Source organism: Sturnira hondurensis, unplaced genomic scaffold, assembly GCF_014824575.4.
Source record: "Sturnira hondurensis isolate 20B ecotype Veracruz unplaced genomic scaffold, ASM1482457v3 Scaffold0010128, whole genome shotgun sequence".
NCBI lineage: Eukaryota > Metazoa > Chordata > Mammalia > Chiroptera > Phyllostomidae > Sturnira > Sturnira hondurensis.
Genome location: NW_028082759.1, coordinates 37,849,347 through 37,870,097, shown reverse-complemented (window position 1 = coordinate 37,870,097; position 20,751 = coordinate 37,849,347). Strand labels below are relative to the sequence as shown.

The 20,751-nt window shown below is 37.7% G+C and overlaps 1 protein-coding gene across 2 annotated transcripts in view; it reads right to left on the bottom strand.

Moving 5' to 3' along the window:
* The window catches only part of SLC26A7 (solute carrier family 26 member 7), a 72,497-nt gene that overhangs the window by 40,881 nt on the left and 10,865 nt on the right, over window positions 1-20,751 (bottom strand). For both annotated transcript variants that reach the window (XM_037058711.1, XM_037058712.1), the window contains exons 5-9: window positions 13,720-13,884; window positions 10,778-10,930; window positions 6,807-6,889; window positions 4,612-4,759; window positions 1,813-1,926 (exon numbers count right to left, since the gene is read on the bottom strand). In XM_037058711.1, coding sequence (XP_036914606.1) covers window positions 1,813-1,926; window positions 4,612-4,759; window positions 6,807-6,889; window positions 10,778-10,930; window positions 13,720-13,884 — 663 coding nt within the window. The remainder of the gene's footprint in view (window positions 1-1,812; window positions 1,927-4,611; window positions 4,760-6,806; window positions 6,890-10,777; window positions 10,931-13,719; window positions 13,885-20,751) is intronic.

Below are 20,751 nucleotides of genomic sequence, written 5' to 3'. Positions count from 1 at the left end.
CAAAAGGAAATCCAAATAACCTGACTGTTAGCTATGTTGCACTTAATGGAGAACCTGGTTTCACATAAACAAACGTTGACTTAACAGGAACATTTGGCAAAACTGTCAGCCTAACAGGAGAAAAGAGGGCTTTCACTGGACCACAGAGATGACTAGAATATCATTATGGAGAAGTCAAAGGGAGTTAGGTTGTATTAGAATGACTAACATTAAAAATAAATATAGAAATAAGCAAGTAATCAATCAATATTAAGGGCTGGCAAGGATTCAGAACAACCAGTGTTCTCGGACGTTCCTGAAAAAACACTTCCACAGTTTCTTACGAAGCTATACATATACTTACCTTATATCCCAGGGCTATTTGAGAGAGAGGCTGCATGCTGATGACACAGTATAAAGATGATGTATTATAGAGGCGTACACCTAAAACCTATATAATTTAATTAATCCATATCACCACAATAAATTCATTAAAACTGAGTAAATAAATGCATTACACATTACACATTCAAATTTAGATAATAAACATCTCAGAATGTAGTTTTCAAAAAATGTTTATGCCAATATACATGATGAACCTCTGCTTGAAATCACTAACTGCATAAAAGATCAATTAATTATGTAAAATGAGTGTGAATAAGGATTCCACATCTTAGCTGATGAGTTGCGACAATTATTTTTCAAATTATTATACATTTAGATTTTTGGCCACTCCCCCTGTGCTCCATTAATTAGTATTCATCAATAATTTTATTAGTTTTAGCCTATATTTGAATATCTATTCATCATCTTCCTCCAAGCCACCTGCTCTCCTAGAGCCACGTCGAGAACCACATCCTTTCCAAATTATTCTTTTAGCCCTTCCCCCCAAAATACTTAATTATAAGGCAGACTCCTAAAAATGTTTGAAGTGTCATATAAAATATTTTATACATTTTTAGGCAATTCCAATTTTAAACAAATGTGAAGTGTTTTAATAAAAATTAGCAGATTAACTTCTATATTAACACATACATGACGTTTCCATAGAACAGTGGTTAACAGTGCAAGATTTGGAGTAAGTGTAGTTATGTCAAAATCCCAGCTCTGCCAGTCGTTAACTCGGTGACCTGGGCAATTTACTAGAACCTTCTTTCCTTCAACTTCATCATTTGGAAACTGAGAATAATAATTATACTTTCTTCAGAGTTGCCTACCGTGTTAAATGAGTTTATTTACATAGGAGGTGTGACATGCAGTGCCTGGCCCATAAGTCAACACACGTGTGTGCTCCCACCAATGCTACCACTGTGATTGTCATGACAAATTATCTTCATTGTCATCACTGTCGTCTAACTAGCACCCAGCACAACACTCCGTGTACAGGAGACACTCAAATGTCGTGCTGACTTGAGTTCCTAAAAATATATAACAATTGTTTCCTTAACCTTCAATATGCACAAACATCTTCTTTGCCTGTTTAAATACTTATACAAGTATTCACACAGAAATTCCAATGTCAGTGACTAATTTTGCATATAATTGATTTCATTTTATTTAAAGGAAGTGAACAAAACTGGAAAAATTTCAAATCGATTAGCTGAGCAAATAAAGTCAGAGCATCCACTAGAGAGAGCTCTGGTATACAGGCTGCCAGCAGGAAAACATGGTACAAGAAAGAGAAGGGAGACAGAATTCCTTGAAACGAGTTAGGAAAAAGTCAAAGAGGTAAAAATATTTTCTTGACTTTAGGTAGAAGCTCACTCTTACCACTCTCTCCCGGGAGATGAAAGGCCGGGCGGCTCCCTTCTCCCCGCTAGACAGGAAAGTTACCTGTGTCTTTGCTCCTGTGCTGTAGAGGCCAGCGGTCCTTCCCAGGGCAGCAGCGCTCGGTATGCAGAAGAAAAACGAAGAAACCACGTTGCTGAGGCCATGAGCTAACAGTTCCTGTAAGATTGATAACACGAGAACACATCATTTCTTAATAACAATCAACTTTTATAGACCATGGGTGCAACCTGTCAAACTAAGAGACTTGTTTATACTTAATTTCTGTTCTCTCTGCCGGTTGTGATTTAACCATTGTAAAAAGAATAGCAAACATTTACTGAGTGATTATATGAGCAAGAGACCTTTCTAAGCACCTTACTCATTTAATCCCCATAAATACCTTATAGGAAAGTACAAGATAGTTATTGTCTCTGTAGCCAATTTCTTTCATAAATTTTAAGTCCCTATAAGCAAGGCTTTTGTTCCCACCACTTCATGGCCTTCACAATGCTACATCCAATGGGTAATTCCTGCCTGACTTGGCCTAAAAGCAGCATTTACCACAATTTCTTACTTTCTCCTCCTTGAAGACTCATGGTAGGCCCCTCTAGGACCTCACACCATCCTGGTTTCCTCCTCTTACCTCCCTGGCCGCCACTTCTCAATTTCCTTTGTGGTTCCTTCCCTTCGGGCCAATCACAAACACTCAACCACTTCTCTATCTATATCTTAGCTACCCAAACACACATTATCAATTCCCAAATTTACATCTCTAGCCTGGATCACACTTCTAAACTTCAGACTCTTATAGCCAACCTGAGACTCAGTCATCTGCACTTGGATGTCTAACAGGCATCCCAAACTTAATTGGGCTATTGCTACCACCCTCAACCTGGTCCTCCCCAGTTCTCCTCCAGCTCAGCAGCAAAGGCTTGGGCCAAACGCTTTACACATACAGTTTGTGCTTCATAATGATCTTTCAGTCACTGATAGACCACATGTAAATAGTGATCCCACAAGACTGTAATAGAGATGAAAAATTCGTATCACCTAGTGACATCTGCAACCATTATAATATCATAGAGCAAGAGACTAGTCACATGTTTGCAGTGATGCTGGTATAAACAAACCTAAGGCACTGCTAGCTGCATAAAGTATACACATATAATTATGTATGGTATCTAATACCTAATAATAATAAATGACTATGTTCCTCATTTATGTATTTACTGTATTAGACTTTGTATTGTTATTTTAAACTATATTCTTTTCACTTATTAAAAAAAGTTCTGCTGGAAAACAGCGTGCCCTGTTAGACTGGCACCAGCCTCACACGTCTCGTGTTTACTGCGTCTCTTGATTATACCATTTTTTCTTGTGCTTGATTTAATCTCACGTTGTTTTGTACAATAATGTGCTACACAGGTTTGTAGCTGAGGAGCAATAGGCTATACTATATAGTGGAGGTGTATAGTAGGTTATATCATCTGGATTTGTGTAATAGAACAAAAAAAGGCCTAACAACACCTTTCTCAATATGTATCACCATTGTTAAGTGGCAAATGACACTATTTTTGACTCCTTTCCTTTTTCCCAGAAGGCATCTACATCCAACACAGAATCTCTCCACCTCCATTCTCCTCCATTGCTAGACCCTAGTACAAGTCATCACATCTCACCCGGATCTTTGTAAAAATCTCCTAATGTTCTTCTTCTTTTCCTGTGACCAGTGAACAGCCCAGACAAATAGCCCCGCCCTCACAGAACTGACCTTCTAGCGAGGGAATGCTAGAAGGTCAGTAAACAGTAAACAAGATGAACGTGTCAAGTAAAGCAGAGGAGGGAGTGGGAAATCTGGAGTTTAGGATTTTAGCTTCCCAATGAAGGCTTTCCTGAAAAGGGAACACTAAATAAGGGCAGCATGTAAATACCTGGGGGAACAGTTTTCTGGAAAAGGGAAGAGCAAGTGCAAATGTCCTGAGCCCGAATCATGACTAGTGGGCTGAAGGAAAAACAAGGCAGCAAGTGTGGCTAGAACAGAGTGAAAAGGGGTAATAGATCAGAGAAAAAGTGGATAGTGGCAGGTCCTGAGAGCCTTGCAAACCTTGGTAAAGGGATTTTTGATCTGATTATGAGGGTGTGCTGATGGGAGGGTCTGAGGTGAGAAAACGTGAGGTCTTTGCCATGCGCTGGGTTTCCCTTCTTCCTAGACCAGTGCCTGGCACATTAGTAGGATTCAACACACATCTGTTGAATGGATATATCTTCTTGTATACAGATGACAAAACTGGGACCCAGAAATAGTTAAGGGAGTGTAGTGTCAGCGTGAGGCATAGACACAGGTAATTTGGCATTTGTAACCAATACTCCACCGCTGTCTCTGCAGACCCTGTAGGAATGTGGGGCCACGGGCCCTAAACCAAGATAGCAGGAGAAGTAGATTCGAAAACACAGAAATTTGACCATTATCTTCTTCCCTCAGCATTCTAAAAATACACTCTCCCATCTTTAGTCTTTTACTAAAAATAATAATACTAGTATTATCTATCTTTTAAAATCCACAATTTCTAAAAGTACTCAATGATAATATATTTAGATTCTCTCCAAAAAGCGAAGTTAAAAGAAAATCAAGATGTCTCTCTTTCTAAAATGAAATAAAATTATAAACCAACCCATGAAGGACAGGTTTTCAGCTTTGTGCGAATGATTTAGAGATTTTTTTCCTTTTGTTTTGTCTTATCTATTCTTGTTATACACTTGGGAAAGTTATATTTTTCATAAGTTCAACATGCCCAGGATCTGGGAAGGAGCACACGGCACAAGGATACAGTGGCTGTGGAGAGGGGCCATGGCATACTCCACCTGGTTCTCATCAACTGAATATTTGAATTTTTTGGCAGATCCTTGAGCAAGAGCCAGTGAGGCCGCATAGCCTACAAGTGCCACTCCAAATGCCTCAGTGACCACCGCAGAGAGGACATTCATTGGAGGAGCTTGAGGGAAGGGAATTCTGTGGAAAGAAACAGGACAGTGAAGCTGTCAACTTTCATGTAATTTCTGTAACAACTTGCAATGAATTCAAAGGTGGTAATGACTCTGAAGTTACATAGAATAAGTAAAATACCCCTGAAAAAAACAAGCAGCCTTGCCCTTAGAAGCCCTTTGTTTTCAACATTATTTAACAAGAAAGCAAAGTCACAAGGAACACCACAGGAGCAACTCCATGTACCTGACTGTCATGTGCACCCAGGTTCACCGCAGGAACTGACTCAACAAAAATGGTTGTATCACAACAGAAGCACATCTGGAACATTCTTTCACATGAACCTTTTCACATATTTCTTTGGCTGGCATTAGAGACCTTATTCCTTCCCTTCCTCGAACACTATGGTGCTGTATGAGAACACTCGTTCACTATGAGCTGTAATTCTTGAGTCAATCCTTAAATTTGCCATTGATGCATAATCTTAATTATATTTTTAACTTGGTCCCTTCACAACACACTTAACTATGCATCACATATGCTAGGAAAAATACCTATAAAGGCTCCATCTACCCTCTATTGCAAAATACAGGGCCTCAGGTAACTTTTTTTCAGTTTTGCAGAACTCCTTAAAATAGATCTGTAGCTAATACCTGACTATTGAAAACCACCAAACTAAGTATCATCATTTATTTATCCCCAATGATTGTTTGGGAAACCTATCTCCTCTCAAAAAAATCTTCTGGGGCAAAGAGGAAGAAAAAGGGAAGGAAATGCATGTTGATTTAATACCTAGTACGTAAGTAGCATGTTCAGCCCTCCCATAGTAACTGTGTGGAGAAGAAACCATCTGAGAAGGGTTAAGGAACATCAGAGCTGAGCAATCTCAGCTCCATCTAGTTCCAATGCCACACTCTTTCATTGGCTTCTGAAGAGGCTGGATCTGGAAAGTTCATTCATAATAAGGGGGAATTGGACTGGATGAAGAAGAGGCATACTTGTTTTACTTACTTGCTACAGTTTACCCCCCAAACCAACGGACTCGTAGCATTGCAGGCACTAAAATATATGCTACACAAAGTCCTACCAATTCAAAGGATAAGAATTATTTCATGAAAGTTGAGCTTACCTAATTATTAATAACAATAAAATGACCTAGAAAGAAACAATAAACTGAGTTTTCAAGATCGGAAAGTAGATAACTTTTTAGAAAAACCAAATTGGCTCAGATGCTCTCCATTAACTCCTGTAACTGCATAGAGGCTAAAGAAAAGCTTTTTAAAAAGCCTTTAAATAATTTAAAATTATCTTTTTTAATATCTAAAAGTTTTCCTTTGTCTCTCCATTTTAATATATTTAGAAACTAAAATTTTGGACTGGAAGATAAAAATATAGAGGGCTCAATAACTAGCTTTGCCTCCAAATGATAAACATTGGTGTGCAAACAGCCCATTAAAAAGCAACCAGGAGACATGGTCCTCTGCCTGAAGACGACTTTGTTTCCTTTCACTGTACATTTGGAACAACTGTTTGTCCTTTTAGGGTGAACACTTCTTGTTGCTACCCTTCCTCTTAGTTCCCAGGAAAGCTTTCAGATAGTAAGAATACCGTGCCCTCTTCTCCACTCTACCCTTTCCCTCACGACTATCCACCATCCAGGCCTATGGGTTTGCTAGTTCAGGGAATGCTTGTGTACTTCTACTGTGTTTTAAGAGAAATAAAAATAAGAATATGTCATTGAACTGGGGAAGACTAAATCTCAAAGCATGACTCTAATTTAGAAATTCAATGCCCTCCATTTTTTAAAAATATTATCTTTGTAAATAATTTACCAATCTTTTGACAGGAAGCAATGCTATATAAAATATTCATCGCCTTTCCTAGTTATATGTAAACAGTCTAAGAATTTAGCCTTTCTCTATATGTACATTGTTTTAATCACTTAAAAATAGAAATTTTTCTCTTACAGGTCCTTTGAAAGAAGTAAAATCCGTACTACCTATACCTCCAGTCCATTCCTCCAACAAAAACAAGCTAATTAACAAACAAACAAACAAAAGAGAGACTACCTTACCCTTTTGGAATATGACCAACTACTTCTAATCCATACGTGTTTTCCATATTGGTATAGTAACAAGCAAATGATGCAGCAATAATCTGCGGGGTCCATTTGAAAAACAAGAAAAAAAGAAAATTGTTAGTAGCCTTTCAAACACCTCTTTGAAGACTATATTAACATTTTTTACTTGCCCCATGATCATCAAGAGAAATGCAGCAGTTGTTCAGATTTTTTAAAATTAGGAAATTTTGAAATTCAAAAAACTCTTCTGAGATTTGAGAGTACTTAATTTGCAGTCTCAAAATTAAATGACGTTATAATAATTTTTAAAAATATTCTACCCCATGTCAACCCAATTCTGTCTAATTTGTAAGGGAACCAACACAGAGACTGTAGGAGTACGTGTGTGTGTACAGATATGATGGTCCAATGTTCATCTCTGTGACATGAGGGGATGTGTCGTAAGGTTTGAGACAGTGCATGATATTCCTAATACATAGTAATCATCAATAATTACTTCAGATCTCTCTGAGTACCTTTAGATTTTGAGTTTTTACTTTTTCTTGTAGTAAAACATGCTTCCTGGAGTCTCAGGCCCTCTACACTCTGTTTTATGATATATAATAGATGACATAGGACAAGACCTGCCCCACAACCCAAGCATGTGCCCTAGACTAGGAATCGAACCACAGATTCTTTGGTTCACAGTCTGGCACTCACTTCACTGAGCCACACCAGCTGAAGTGTGATATAATAGTATTTTCTAATGAAATAATAATAGTTTAAAATGTAGGTAATTAGATTCTTATTAACATATTCAAAATTTAACATATTAAAATTCCCTAAGTCAATTAATAAATTTAATTGTTAATAATTATCACAAAATATTTATATCAGGTCAGAAAATATTGTGAGCTGTGAAAGAAATATATTATAGCCACAAGTACTAAAGATTGAAAATGTAAGCACAGATGATATTCAATGCACATAGTCAATACTAAAATTAAGCAACCTAAGCCACTTTCAGACAATGTCTTACTTCCTTACTATATTTTAAAAAGTATTTATTTGTTTATTTTTAGAGAGAGTAGACTGGAGGAAGAAAGGGAGAGAAACGTCGACATGTGGTTGCCTCTTGGGCACCCCATACTGGGGCCCTGGCTGCAACCCAGGCCTGTGCCCTGACTGGGAGTCAAACCAGAGACCCTTTACTTTACAATTCAATGCTCAATCCACTGAGCCATACCAGCTAGGGCCCGTTACTATATTTTAAATCATAATTAAACTTCCCCTGATCAATCAATTCACTGGTCTGTCTTTAATATTATTTCAATATTATAGGTGTGTCCAAGACTACTACTGTGCTTAGACCTTGTACAATTTGATGAAATTTATTCCTATACATCCATATGAGTAAATTGGATATCATCTTTTGGTGTTCTGATAAAATGCATCCAAAGCCTTTCAAAAAGTACTACCTTTGCTTCAACAGCCCGCTTCAAGGAAAACAAGCTACCAACATAATTAAACTCATGTGACAATAACTTGTTATAAGGATATTCACTGAAGCATATATATATATATATATTTGCACATATTATATATAATTTTATATATAAAATGTCTGTCTAGAACATATCCAGCCATGTCATATGAAAAATAGAGATATTTATTGAAGAAGACACAAGGTACAAGAAATATTATATATAGGACAATGACACCTCAGTCCCCTTAAAGTAGGCACCTTGGGACCTCACACAGTTCTCCCAATTGCCATTGGCTGCCCTGTTGTATTTTCCTAAATCTTACCGATGGTCTGAAATCTCTGCCCTTTCAAAGCTGATTTTAGTTTTGGGAAACGCCAGAAGTCACAGGGCATCAAATCTGGGCTGTAGAGGGACTGAGTCATCTGGGTGATTTGATGTTTTGTCAAAAAACTCTGCACAAGATGTGAGGCATGAGCAAGAGTGTTGTCATGATGGAGCTGTACATCACCAGCTGCCCATAGCTGCGGCCTTCTGAATTATCCAGTTTCCAGGGAGGAATGTTCAAGCGTAACTCAAAATTTGATGCAGATTTATTGTTCTACTTGCTCAGTCATTTTGAATGTGGTGACCACAGAGTACACATGCTCACTAAACAGCGTCTACCACTCCCACTGACTAGTGCAGTGAAGTCGCCATTGTTCATGCAGGTGCACTCCAGTCCACTCTCCTTGGCTGCCAGGTTACATCAGTGTTGCACAAACCATTCTCATTATATTAAAAACTATTTGACCTTTTCTGGACAGATTATGTGTGTGTGTATGTATATATATGTATGCATATATATATCCCCTTATCTGTAGCTCTCTCTGTCTCTCTCCATTTATACACACACACACACACACACACACACACACACACACACACACATACACCCAGCTCCATCCCCTTGTAGGTGAGATAGAGCTGGAGTAAACAGGGGCAGGTCAAGAGGCTGTTTCTCCCCGTGGTGACATATTCTGGCAGAACTCAAAGGAGCAGCAGAATTTTCTATTCTAACCTGCTTTTGAGGTCACAACAGTGCATAAGGGTTTCCTTTTATTTTTTAATAGGGATAATTTCTACTATCTCTGCTTTGAATAAGCAACTCTTTTACTACTAGCTCAAGAGCCTTCTTACATAAGGTTAATTTCAATTTTTGGATTCATGAAACTTATATAATAAATGCTTCCCAAGATATAATAAGTATTTAATACCCCCAAGATTTTTGAATAAAATAAAATGTTTCATAGTTATTGCTGTGAATGCTACCAATAATCATTGTACTGTCCTTCTTACGGCTTATTTGATATAGACACACACACCTTATATAGATAACATCTGTTACATGTATCTCCACAAACTATCAAGATATGAATTCACATAAGGTTGAGCTATGGAAAGAGGCCATCCATCTTAGTTCTACAGATACGTGTCATATCCCTCTGTTTTTAATGTGCTAACTTTAATATCTATGTAACCCTAGATCATTTTACTAGTATGAAGGGATATTTTAATAAGTAAAATTGTATAGACACTACTTGTCATAGTCATGTATAAGCAACCCAAAGATCGTTAGAAAAACTAAAATCCAAACTATGGTTGTGTTAATATTTCTGTTCCGACTTAATGATGTTAGTTAAGGGTTCCCGGTAGAAGCTCTTAAGTTTTCAAAATGTATTTTTTCTAGTGTCATAAACCTTAGAAACAAAGTATAATATTTTGCTTTGCCAGGTACAACAACAACAACAACTAATATCTTAGAGAACAGCCCTGGCCAGTGAAAATCACAAATAGCTTTTCATTAAAGCAAAGTTAGGTTTGTTAAAAATAGTTTTAAGCCCTGGCTGGTGTGGCTCAGTGGAATGAGCACTGGACTGTGAAGCAAAAGGTCACTGGTTTGATTCCCAACTGGGGCTCATTCCTGGGTTGAGGGTCAGATTCCCCAGTGTGGGGTGCATGAGAGGCAACCACACATTGATGTTTCTCTCCCTCTCTTTCTCCCTCCCTTGCCCTCAGTCTAAAAATAAAAAAAAATCCAAAATTTTAATAAATCTACCAATCATTAATGACATTTGTCAATCAATAATATTTCTACATATAATATATAGATGCCACATCAATAGAATGTAGTATCATTTTTTGCTTTAGGAAGAATTATGATGGATCTTTTGTGTCTCACCCTTAGAAATGTCTCTTTATTTAAAATCTTGGGCTATATGTTATTCTATTTATGTAAAAAATGACAAGTGTTTTTTCAATTGAAAACATGTATCCTCAAATAATTGACTCAAAGTTTTACCTGTTCTCACATTAATGCATAGCCATACCAATTAGGCATAGATTAATAAAAGACAGGAGTAGCTGTGGGCGACTTTAGACAATATAATGAACCTCCACAGGTTAGCCTAACAACTGGCAAACCTGGTAGAGCAGAATGCTAAATGTTGGTCTCCTACTTACCAAAACAAAATCGACAGGAAGAACAACTTTAACTTTCCTTTTAAACTGTTCATTGAACTCTTTGACCAGCACAAGCACCACAATGCTCAGCAAGGATAAGAGCAGTGCTTCCAGTTGAACAGACTGGATGTTTTCAAAGACATATATGTATATCTACAATGATAAGAAACAACACAATGAAAATTTAGGGTCACCCACAATATCACAACATCTGCCCCCAAATAAACTCAGTGAGGTTTTACTAAAGCATCTCAATGGCTGTAGAATGGAAAGGTGGAATACAGAGGCATGGTCAGTGCAAAGCTATAATTCATTTACTTGTACAAAATTGCTTTGCCATAGTAACAGAAGATAGAGAGGCCAACAACCTATAGGGACCTAAGACAAGAATAAAGGTAGAAGCCTGTGTTTTCTCTTAAAGTTGATATAGCAAAGACTGCTTGTGCTGGAATCAATGAACGAACATTTTGATTGGACAAACCTGCATTATTTTAAGAAAAATGAGTGTTCTGGCTGAGACAATTAGGAATGGTGACTGGCTCATTGTGCAAGAGTCTCAAGTGTTCTTGATATTAATTTATGTTCCAAGAAATTTGTGTAACATTATTTTTTTCTCATCTGTCTGAGTAGTTTTCAAAAAAGTATAACAGTTGTGAAAACTCAGAAGCAGGAAGCACAGAGAGTGAAACCCCAATGTATTAATTCACATTCCTGTAGGTTCTCTGACTGCAGGACCACGGCCTCTGCCTCGTCCTCTGTTCCATACCTCTGTGCTGAGCTCGGGTCTGCCGGTTCACATTCCACCTAAGTGGCCCAAGAGCAAGTGCACACTTACTTGATCATCACCAGCTTCTATGTCGAAACTCACTTTCCCAATGTGCCAGTGTAGCCTATGCATGATGCAAAATTATTTCTTAACCTAAGGGCCGGATCATCACAATTCTTGACACTGAGATACCAGCTTTTATTTTGAAACCTTGTCAAAGAACTAAAGCACCATTCCAACCTAACAGTACACGGCTCAGTGACATTAAAAAACAAGAGCTACTCTTCATTTTCCATCAACACAAAGCATAGTGACTTCCACCAGCTGAATAGTGTGAATTTAAAGTCAGTCACCTAAAAATATTTCTAAACCTGATTCCATTTCAGAATAAAAAATTACAAGACACCCAAAAGCCACATAGTATTTGACCTACAGGGCCAAATAAAGGAGCTTGCAGTTTACCTCACAAGAAATCCAAAATTTTTTAAAATCCTACACAAAACACTTTACAGTAGCATTTTATGCAGCAGAAAAACAAACTGAGAGACTTTTAGGTCCTATATCAGGCTACCCTGCTTCTTTTCACACAACTAGTGAAAGGAAGGATCGTTATTTGTGTGTGGTTATCAGACATGTGAATATATCTGCAAAGACCAGTTTGCAACCCGCTCATATTTCCTTACACAGCACATGCACAGGTGAGCATGCCTTACCAGCCAGAAGGTCAAGGCACAATGTGGTGCTGATTGGGTGCTGATTGTAGGCCTGACATCACCAAAAGTCTTATTCTGGTCTGCTCTTTGATCTAGACCTTGAAATTATGTAGCTTCCTGGACAAGTTCAAGTGTTCTTGTTTTATTAGATAAGCATATTATTTTATTCCCATATATTAAGTTAGTATTCAATCATTGAAATAAAAAATTAAAAATAGGAATGTTCTTATTGTAAAGCATTAATGTTATGTATATACATTATATATACTGATAAATGTACATGTATGCAATGCAGTATATAACATTACATTGCTGAAGATCAGAATATGTCACCCTTAAAATGTGCCTCTTTGATATAAAGGATTATTTTAAGATTATGATTGTGAAAAACAGCAGACAGTAAGTTTTGAAACACAGTATAAATTACCCTTTTTTAGGGATATTTAGACTTATAAAAGACATCTCCATTTGTGGGGTGTTTTCCTCTCCATACCAGAAAGATTTGGGTGACTCAAAAATCACAAGACACTGATCGATAGGGAAGGCACCAACATAAATCTGCTCAGCAGCCTTACCCTGGTTCACTGTACTTTTCCTGGGCACCTTCCAGAAGCTTGCCCACCTCACATCCTTCTTCCTTTGCTTTAGATGAAGACAGTATATAAGCCCAAGTTCTAGCCACCTCTATTGAGTTACTCATCCCTGAGTTTCTCTCATGTATATATCAGATATACATGTTAATACACTTATGTTTTCCTTCAATTAATCTGTTTTCTGTTTGAATGGCCATAGCTGAGAACCTAGAATAGTAGTAGGAAAATATTTTTTCCTCCTCTACAACATAAAATTAAATAATATGAACCTTGGTAGCCTGCAAGTTTATTAACAAGACATTAATTTTTATTTAAAGCTCCAATAGAATGACTTCCTGAAAAGTCATAGATTGTAGGCCAGCTCCCACTAGACCAAGAACTATAGACTGTTATGAGCAGGATATGCAGAAGCTGGCCACATGTGCCCCTGTCGGGTTCAAGAGGATTTTACTAACTGACTCTCTGCTACTGGGGCTCCAGACACCAGTTTTGGCTAGGCTTGTGATTTGATCCATACCAGGGTTCACAATAATGAAAGAATACAGTTGAGTGTATTGTTGTCAAACTTGGCCATGATCCCAGTAGATGGCTTCCATTAGAAGCTGGCAACATATCTGACTCACAAAAAATTGTGTTATTTTTTTGCTAATCAAGCTCCCAAAGTACATCATATTCAATTGTTTATTACAGAGGTGCTTCCAAAATTAATAAATATTATTCACTATATAGTTTACTATCCTAAATCACATTTAAAATATCCTGCAAGATTATATTTAAACCCAAGAAATAATTCAGTATTATAAGTAACTAAACTCGACTTTGTGAAATACACAACCAAAATGGATGAACAGGGACATATGGAAAACTTACATAAAAGAATCCAAGTGGTCCAGATATATAGGGCATTTTCATCCCCAAGAGATACTTCACTTGGGACGTTACGACATGTGTGGCAGCCCCAGTTGTCATTGCGCTGATCACAGGCTCTGTAAGCAGGAAGGCAGCCCTGCCCAGTTGTACAATATACATGGCCACCTAAGAGGACAAAGGAAAATAAAATTTCCCCAGGTTTCTAGGCAGATTAACATCCAACACATTTTCATTTCACACAGACATAAAGAACTAAGGTGAAATGGGTTTCTACAACTTTATATATTCAATATCTTGAGTTTTCTTGAGAACATTATCAAGGTCCAAGACAGTAAATGTTATAAGGAACGATGAAAGTGTTTCAATTAAAATTAACATGTTTTTTTCCTGAATATTTACTTCTTTTTTTCCTGTTTTTTAATCATACACGTTACAAAAAATACTAAAATCAGTTAATATATGGGGCTCTGTGGAGAAAAATCAAATTGCATTATTATATCTGTAATAAAAAAACAGCATCATTGCTGGCGCTTTAGCATGGTTGCATCTGGACTGATAAGACAAAAGAAAAGAAAGAATTTTTTCTTAAATGAAATACCAGGAAGTTCCCTGGGAGCATGTGTTTTGAGTAACCACAGGTAATGGACGCTACATGTATAAATTAATTACTTCAATCCTTACAGTAAGTTGGAACCAGGGGCAGGGACTCATGCATAGGGTAAGGTAGAGCAGGAGGAGTGAGTTGAGACATGTTCCACAAAAACTTTGTCCTTGAGGAATAGGTAGGCATGCCAGGATCCCCTATTCACATCAGTTGGGCTGGGAGAGAAGGCCCTTTCTTGCCTTCCTTGCCCTGGGATCCCGTGTCTCACCGCTTTCCCTCTAGCTGTCTGTCTCACCTGCTATATTTTCGTTGGACCAGAGGGTGAAGAGAGGAATTACCACCTCTTCTAGCAGAGGGGGCTGGCTACAGGTGCAACTGGGGCTTGGTCTGGAACCCATCACTGAGCCCCAAAGCCACGAAGCCTGGGGAAGCCAGAACTAAGACCTCTTCAACATGGTTTCTTTAAGATGCTCCACCTCACTGTATCTCAGTCTCCACAGGGGCAGCTGGCTTTAGAAGGGGAAAAGGTGGAGCACGATCCTTTGTCCTGAGAACCTGAGCGCCAGGTCTTCTGGTGACTCAGGTGCCTTTGTAATCCAGGGTTCTCCTGGACCACTGTCCCAGTCTCTCCCTCTAATGAACCTACTCCTAGAAGCCCCATTTCACTTTTGTTTTATCTACCTCTTCATACGACAACAGAAATAAACTAGGTGGTGGCAACTCCACTCACTTGGGGGAGGGGAGTGGGGCGGGATTTCTTCTTCCAAAGGAAAAGAAAAGAAAATACTACCTTAAAAATACTTTCCAAACAATTGTTTTGAAAAAAGAAATTTAAAGAAGGATACATTTTCCAGTGACTACTGTATTATTTTAATTCCCCAAACTTTTGTCATTTCCCCTATAAATAAGTTTCATTCTTATTTTCTCTACTCTTTTAAGATAATGCACTGCTCCTAACAAACACAGCTTCCAAGGCCTTACCTGCCCCTGCCCCTCTACCCTATTCCTGCCCCTGAGTCCTACCTTTGCTTCTCACCTGTTACCGCCCGCTACCCCGGCCAGGTGACTTTCATCATCCCCACCAAGAGCCAAGGCTTTGGGTGTGTTGGAGTATTTAAGTCTTGACTCACCATTTCTCCCGTGAGGGTTGAGGGGGCAAATTGTAACACTTCTGTACAAATTTTATGTAACCCACTGCAGTGGAAAAGTGTTCAAAATGAATTTCAGCAAATAATGAGTTAGCATCACAAATAAACATCTTCTACCACAGTTTGAATTCCCCCATTTCCAGCACCTTGACCCCCGTCCCAGAACTGGAACAAGCCAAAAGAGGCCCTCCTCCCAAGGAAGAGTGAATGGGTACGAAAGAGATGCCTCTTAGGACAGTGAGAAATATTCCACTATGTACATGAATCACAGTGAGGGTGGAGGGACAGGACACGTGTGTGACTGTGAAGTGTGACCACTTTGAAAATCGCACTTTGCTGGAAATCCGCCAGCCGTCACCACCCGTTTGGTGCATCCTTTCTCCCACTCTTCAGTCTGGTCTTGCCTGTGTCTGGGGGAGGTGGGGCGGTGGGCTCAGACTTCTGCAGTTTGCTCTTTTGCTGTATGAGCACTCCAATGTCAACCACAAAGCACTCCATTCCACTGCTTGTTTCAATTTCAAAATAAAAGGAAACTTATGTTGAAAAAAATGAAAAGGACATGATTGACTACTTTATACCTAGTAGGCTTAAAACCTCGAAAACATGACGGACAAAAAGCCGTTTCTTGAGTTTCCCCCAAATTTTAAGAAATGGAAACATACTGCTTTGCCTGGAGACTCTGTCAAGTGGCTCTAAGGGACCAATATTAATGAGAAGATATTGGACTTATTTGTATATGGAGAAGAGCAAAAGACAAAGATGAGTTAAAGGGACAAGTCTTAAGAAACCCAAGAATTAATAGAAAAATCATTTTCCTTAAATATTTCCTTGCTACGTCCAACATCATATTTCATTGCAACACCATTTTGTAACCAGGTGAAATCCTCAACTCTGAGTAGCAGCTGCGTGTCGAGCCCCGCTAGGCACAAGATGACAAGAAGAATCGCTGTTTTCCCCTCTATCGCCATGGCAATGATGAGCACTTCTCGGCAGAAAGAGAGTTTTGAGGAGACGAGCCCCTCTTTGACTGAATGCAACTGTGCAAACCCAGTTATAGAAACTGGAAAAAACCAAAATTCACTGTTTTGGAATTAACAGTAAATTACATCCATGATTATCCATACTGGAAATAGGACATGTTGATACATCCTCTCAGTGTGTTATTTACCATTTTATCTAAGGCCTTAAAATTCTTGTTAGAAAATAAGATTAATCATTAAGGAAATCAGAGGAAAGAAGAGCAATGAGATCTCCTTCTGTCAATGGGTCACACTGATGACAATGAAAATATAGCACTGTCTGGTACCATGGTAGCCTAAATGGCAACAATGTCATTTCTGTCATATGCATCCTGCCTTGGCCAAAAGCAGTAATGCTCTGAACTCATATCAGAATGGAGTTTTCTGGGTTCAAACCTAAAAACTTAAGTCCTGATCCTGGCTCCACTACATCTTAGCCTCATGGCTATGGAAAATCTATCAGACTTTTCTGACCCTCATCACTGGCATCATTACAGTGATGTTCGTGCTACTTTATAGAACTGTTGTAAGTTGAATGTGAAGTAATAAGGAAACCTGTATGTGATGCCCTAGTAACATCATGAGGGGTCAGAAATAGAATGTGAACAGTAAAATGACAACAAACTCACAACTATCAACAAGTGAACCTTAAAAAAGGAAAGAAAAACACCAAAACCAAAAACTAAGCAAACTACTAGAACAAGAACAGAATCAGAGAAATGGACATCATATGGAAGGTTTTCAGTGGGGAGGGGGCAGGGAGGAATAGTGGGGAAAAGGTATAGGGAAGAAGAAGCATAACTGGTAGGCATTAAATAGATGGGGCGAGGGCCAAAATGGTATAGGAAACAGAGAACTCAAAGAACTTATATGTAACTTGAACAAGAATTAAATAAAAAAATTATCTAAAACAAACAAACAAACAAACAAACAAACAAAAAGAACTTATATGTACAGCCCATGGACATGAACTGAGGGGGTAGATGCTGGAGGGTTGAGGGGTGCAGGGTTGAGGGGGAATACAGGGGGAGAAATTGGGAAAACTGTGATAGCATAATCAATAAAATATAATTTAAAAAAGAAATATTTACCCAGTAAGAAAACAAATCGCCACCATCTTTGAATGTGTAGAAAGGGTCATACCACATTTTTCAACTCTGGAAAACTTGAAAGAATTTATTGGTGCAGAAAGAATTGTATTTGAATAGTTTGCAGTGCAACAGCCTCCTTTTTGTTTAATATATAATGAAGAAAATAATATGAATTGCCAAAGTAGAAATCAAGTAATTTGTTCTACGAACATAGAAAGCCAAAGCAGCCACTTCTACTGCTAACATTTTTTTCTGAAACCATGTTTGTNCATAATCAATAAAATATAATTTAAAAAAGAAATATTTACCCAGTAAGAAAAAAAAATCGCCACCATCTTTGAATGTGTAGAAAGGGCCATACCACATTTTTCAACTCTGGAAAACTTGAAAGAATTTATTAGCGCAGAAAGAATTGTATTTGAATAGTTTGCAGTGCAACAGCCTCCTTTTTGTTTAATATATAATGAAGAAAATAATATGAATTGCCAAAGTAGAAATCAAGTAATTTGTTCTACGAACATAGAAAGCCAAAGCAGCCACTTCTACTGCTAACATTTTTTTCTGAAACCATGTTTGTTTGTCAAATTAGAAATTTCCTGAGGGAAATACCCAATCAATAAATGGTATAAGCACAGAAGGAAAACACTGTTCTTTCTGGCAACTCTGGATTTATAGTCTGGTGATTTTCAGCCTGAAGACAAAACCACTTAAGGAAAACATTGAACAACTTTTTTTCCTAAGCATGTCTTTGCTAGTAAGTTACTTCCCATCTAAGACATTAACTCTCACAGGCCATGAGGATTAAATCTGAAACTCCTGGAGGAAGATGAACACCAGAGAGCTGGATTTTCATTTCAGCCAACTACAGCGTAGGAACAATCCAAACGTTTGGAATTGTGATACCTGTTTGCTCATATGGAATTTTATACACACATGGAATTTTGGATAAATTACCTTCATTTATCTTCAGAAGCAACCTTTGGGGAGTCCTTGTATAGACCATCACCATTCAATCTTCTGTCCTTATTTGTTTCCTAAATTCCATCACTTACTTAGAGGGGCTAATGATCTGTCAGGTCTGAGAAACGAAGGTCTCCTAACCCAAAGTCAGTTACCAACCACTTCCAGCTGATTGATCACTATGTTCCAGCAGCAGCTTCTTTTCCATTTCCACAACTGAAATGTTATGAAAGGAAGGATTCCGGGAAAGTACGGAATATCATAAGAAGTCAAGCACTTCAAATGTGGAAAATATGGGTATCTTACCTTACAACAGAAGCCAGACAAGATAAAGTACCCTCCTTTAAAACTTATATAAGACTTAATTTTTTTGTAATATTCTACTTGTATACATGTTTGTGCTTAAAAAAATCTTCCCAGCAAGGGAAAAATCCCTGAAATGGAGAATTCTTAACTCTGAAAGGTCAAGAAGCTTCCTGAGACCTCATTTCTGATACAAACTCTTGGGTACATGAAAGATGATTGTGAACATGTGAGAGTTAACCGAAGTGATACTTCTCTCTTCTGGATGACAACACTCTCCACAACCCAAGACGATGCGGATATATTAGGAAAAAGAAATAGGAGGAGGAGGAGAAATTGAAGAACCCAAAGGTGTTTTATACCAATAAAATATTAGCAATTTTAAGGACTTTTTAAAGTGAATGACTTCATAAACAATCACATCAGTTCCTTTTACTAATAATATGGATGATAATAACACTGCTCTGGCTAGCCAACTCTCAAAATTTGCCCATGCAACATTTTATGAGAAAATAAATGTTATACAAGATCCTCTAGCTATTTGCAGTAATGCTGATGCTCTGAGCTAACATTGAAAACAGGATGCACATTATAGAAGCATTACCAAATAGTGTGCTAATGAACAGAGTTCATTAGCACACTATTTGGTAATGCTTCTATAAATACCATGTGTTCTGTGTAAATTGAATATACCTTAGGTTTCGGTCCACTTTTTATAAGTGGGCTTCAACGAGTGAATAAAGGAAAGTGTACATAAAAAACAACTCTACCTCCCAAGTGATGGAATGCAGAATTCACTTCAAGTTTTATCAGTGTGTCTGCAATTTATTCATTTAATGAATTTTTTTAAATACAATATCTGTTAGGGTCTAAGCACAGCATTGTTGAAGTATACAGAAATGAAGGTATAGTTTATGGTTTAAAATGCAAAAAAAAAACTAATTCTCAAAGTAAAATCAGAAATGTTATGCTATAAAGATAATTTGCTGTAAGTATACTATTAATATAATTTTAATACCTTTATTATTTTATGCCATTTTCTTCTAAAAATAGCATAAAACAAGTTAAAATTAAAGAGATAGACTTCTTAAAATCATTAAACTTTTAAGGAATATATGCCATCTAAAGAATTGGAGAGAGAAATATGTGGGGAAAAATAGGCAAATAAAAGCTAAAATTTAGGTGGGGGAAGAAATCTTATTTGTGAACTACTAGAAAAAGAGGCAAAAAAAAGCACTGGTAATCACAGATGTTCATAAAGCAGATCATTTCATCAATCGAATGGGTGGCCAGCCATCAAGATCCTTCAGAATCTGTTCCTATGACCTCTTGTTACACAAGAAACAGTGCAAGCCTCTGATGGTAGGATTCTCAGCCGAGAGCATTTCCAACGGATACACAATCTGTGAACCAGACCAGATCTGATTGTCTCAAACACCTTGACAATATAACTGTATTAACCTACATAATTCCATTAGTTAGACCTTCAAAGGAGGGAAAAAATCAACCTGAAAATAATATACGAGCAAAACAAACAAAAATAAATAAATAAAATGAGGCGAACAAACGCCTTCCTGTGTTTGTGCAAACTGGATACCTCGGCACTGCCCTCATATTTGGTGGATTTCACAGTTGACCAGGAAAAGAAAAAGGAATTGAGCAGGGTTCCGACTGACTGGAGAGATGAGTTTAGAGGGCAAAGAAAGTCCAGCCACCTGTTTAAAAATCAGCTAAAACACAGGTCACACATCCACTATCAGCACTAAGGACAAAGGAAAACAGATGCATGAACCTATAACTCTCTGGATCAGATTTTACTTGTAACAAAAGGTATTGAAATCCAAATTATGTTTATTATCTTCAATAATATCCCATGTTAGTCTGTGATTCTAGAGTTTCATTCTAGG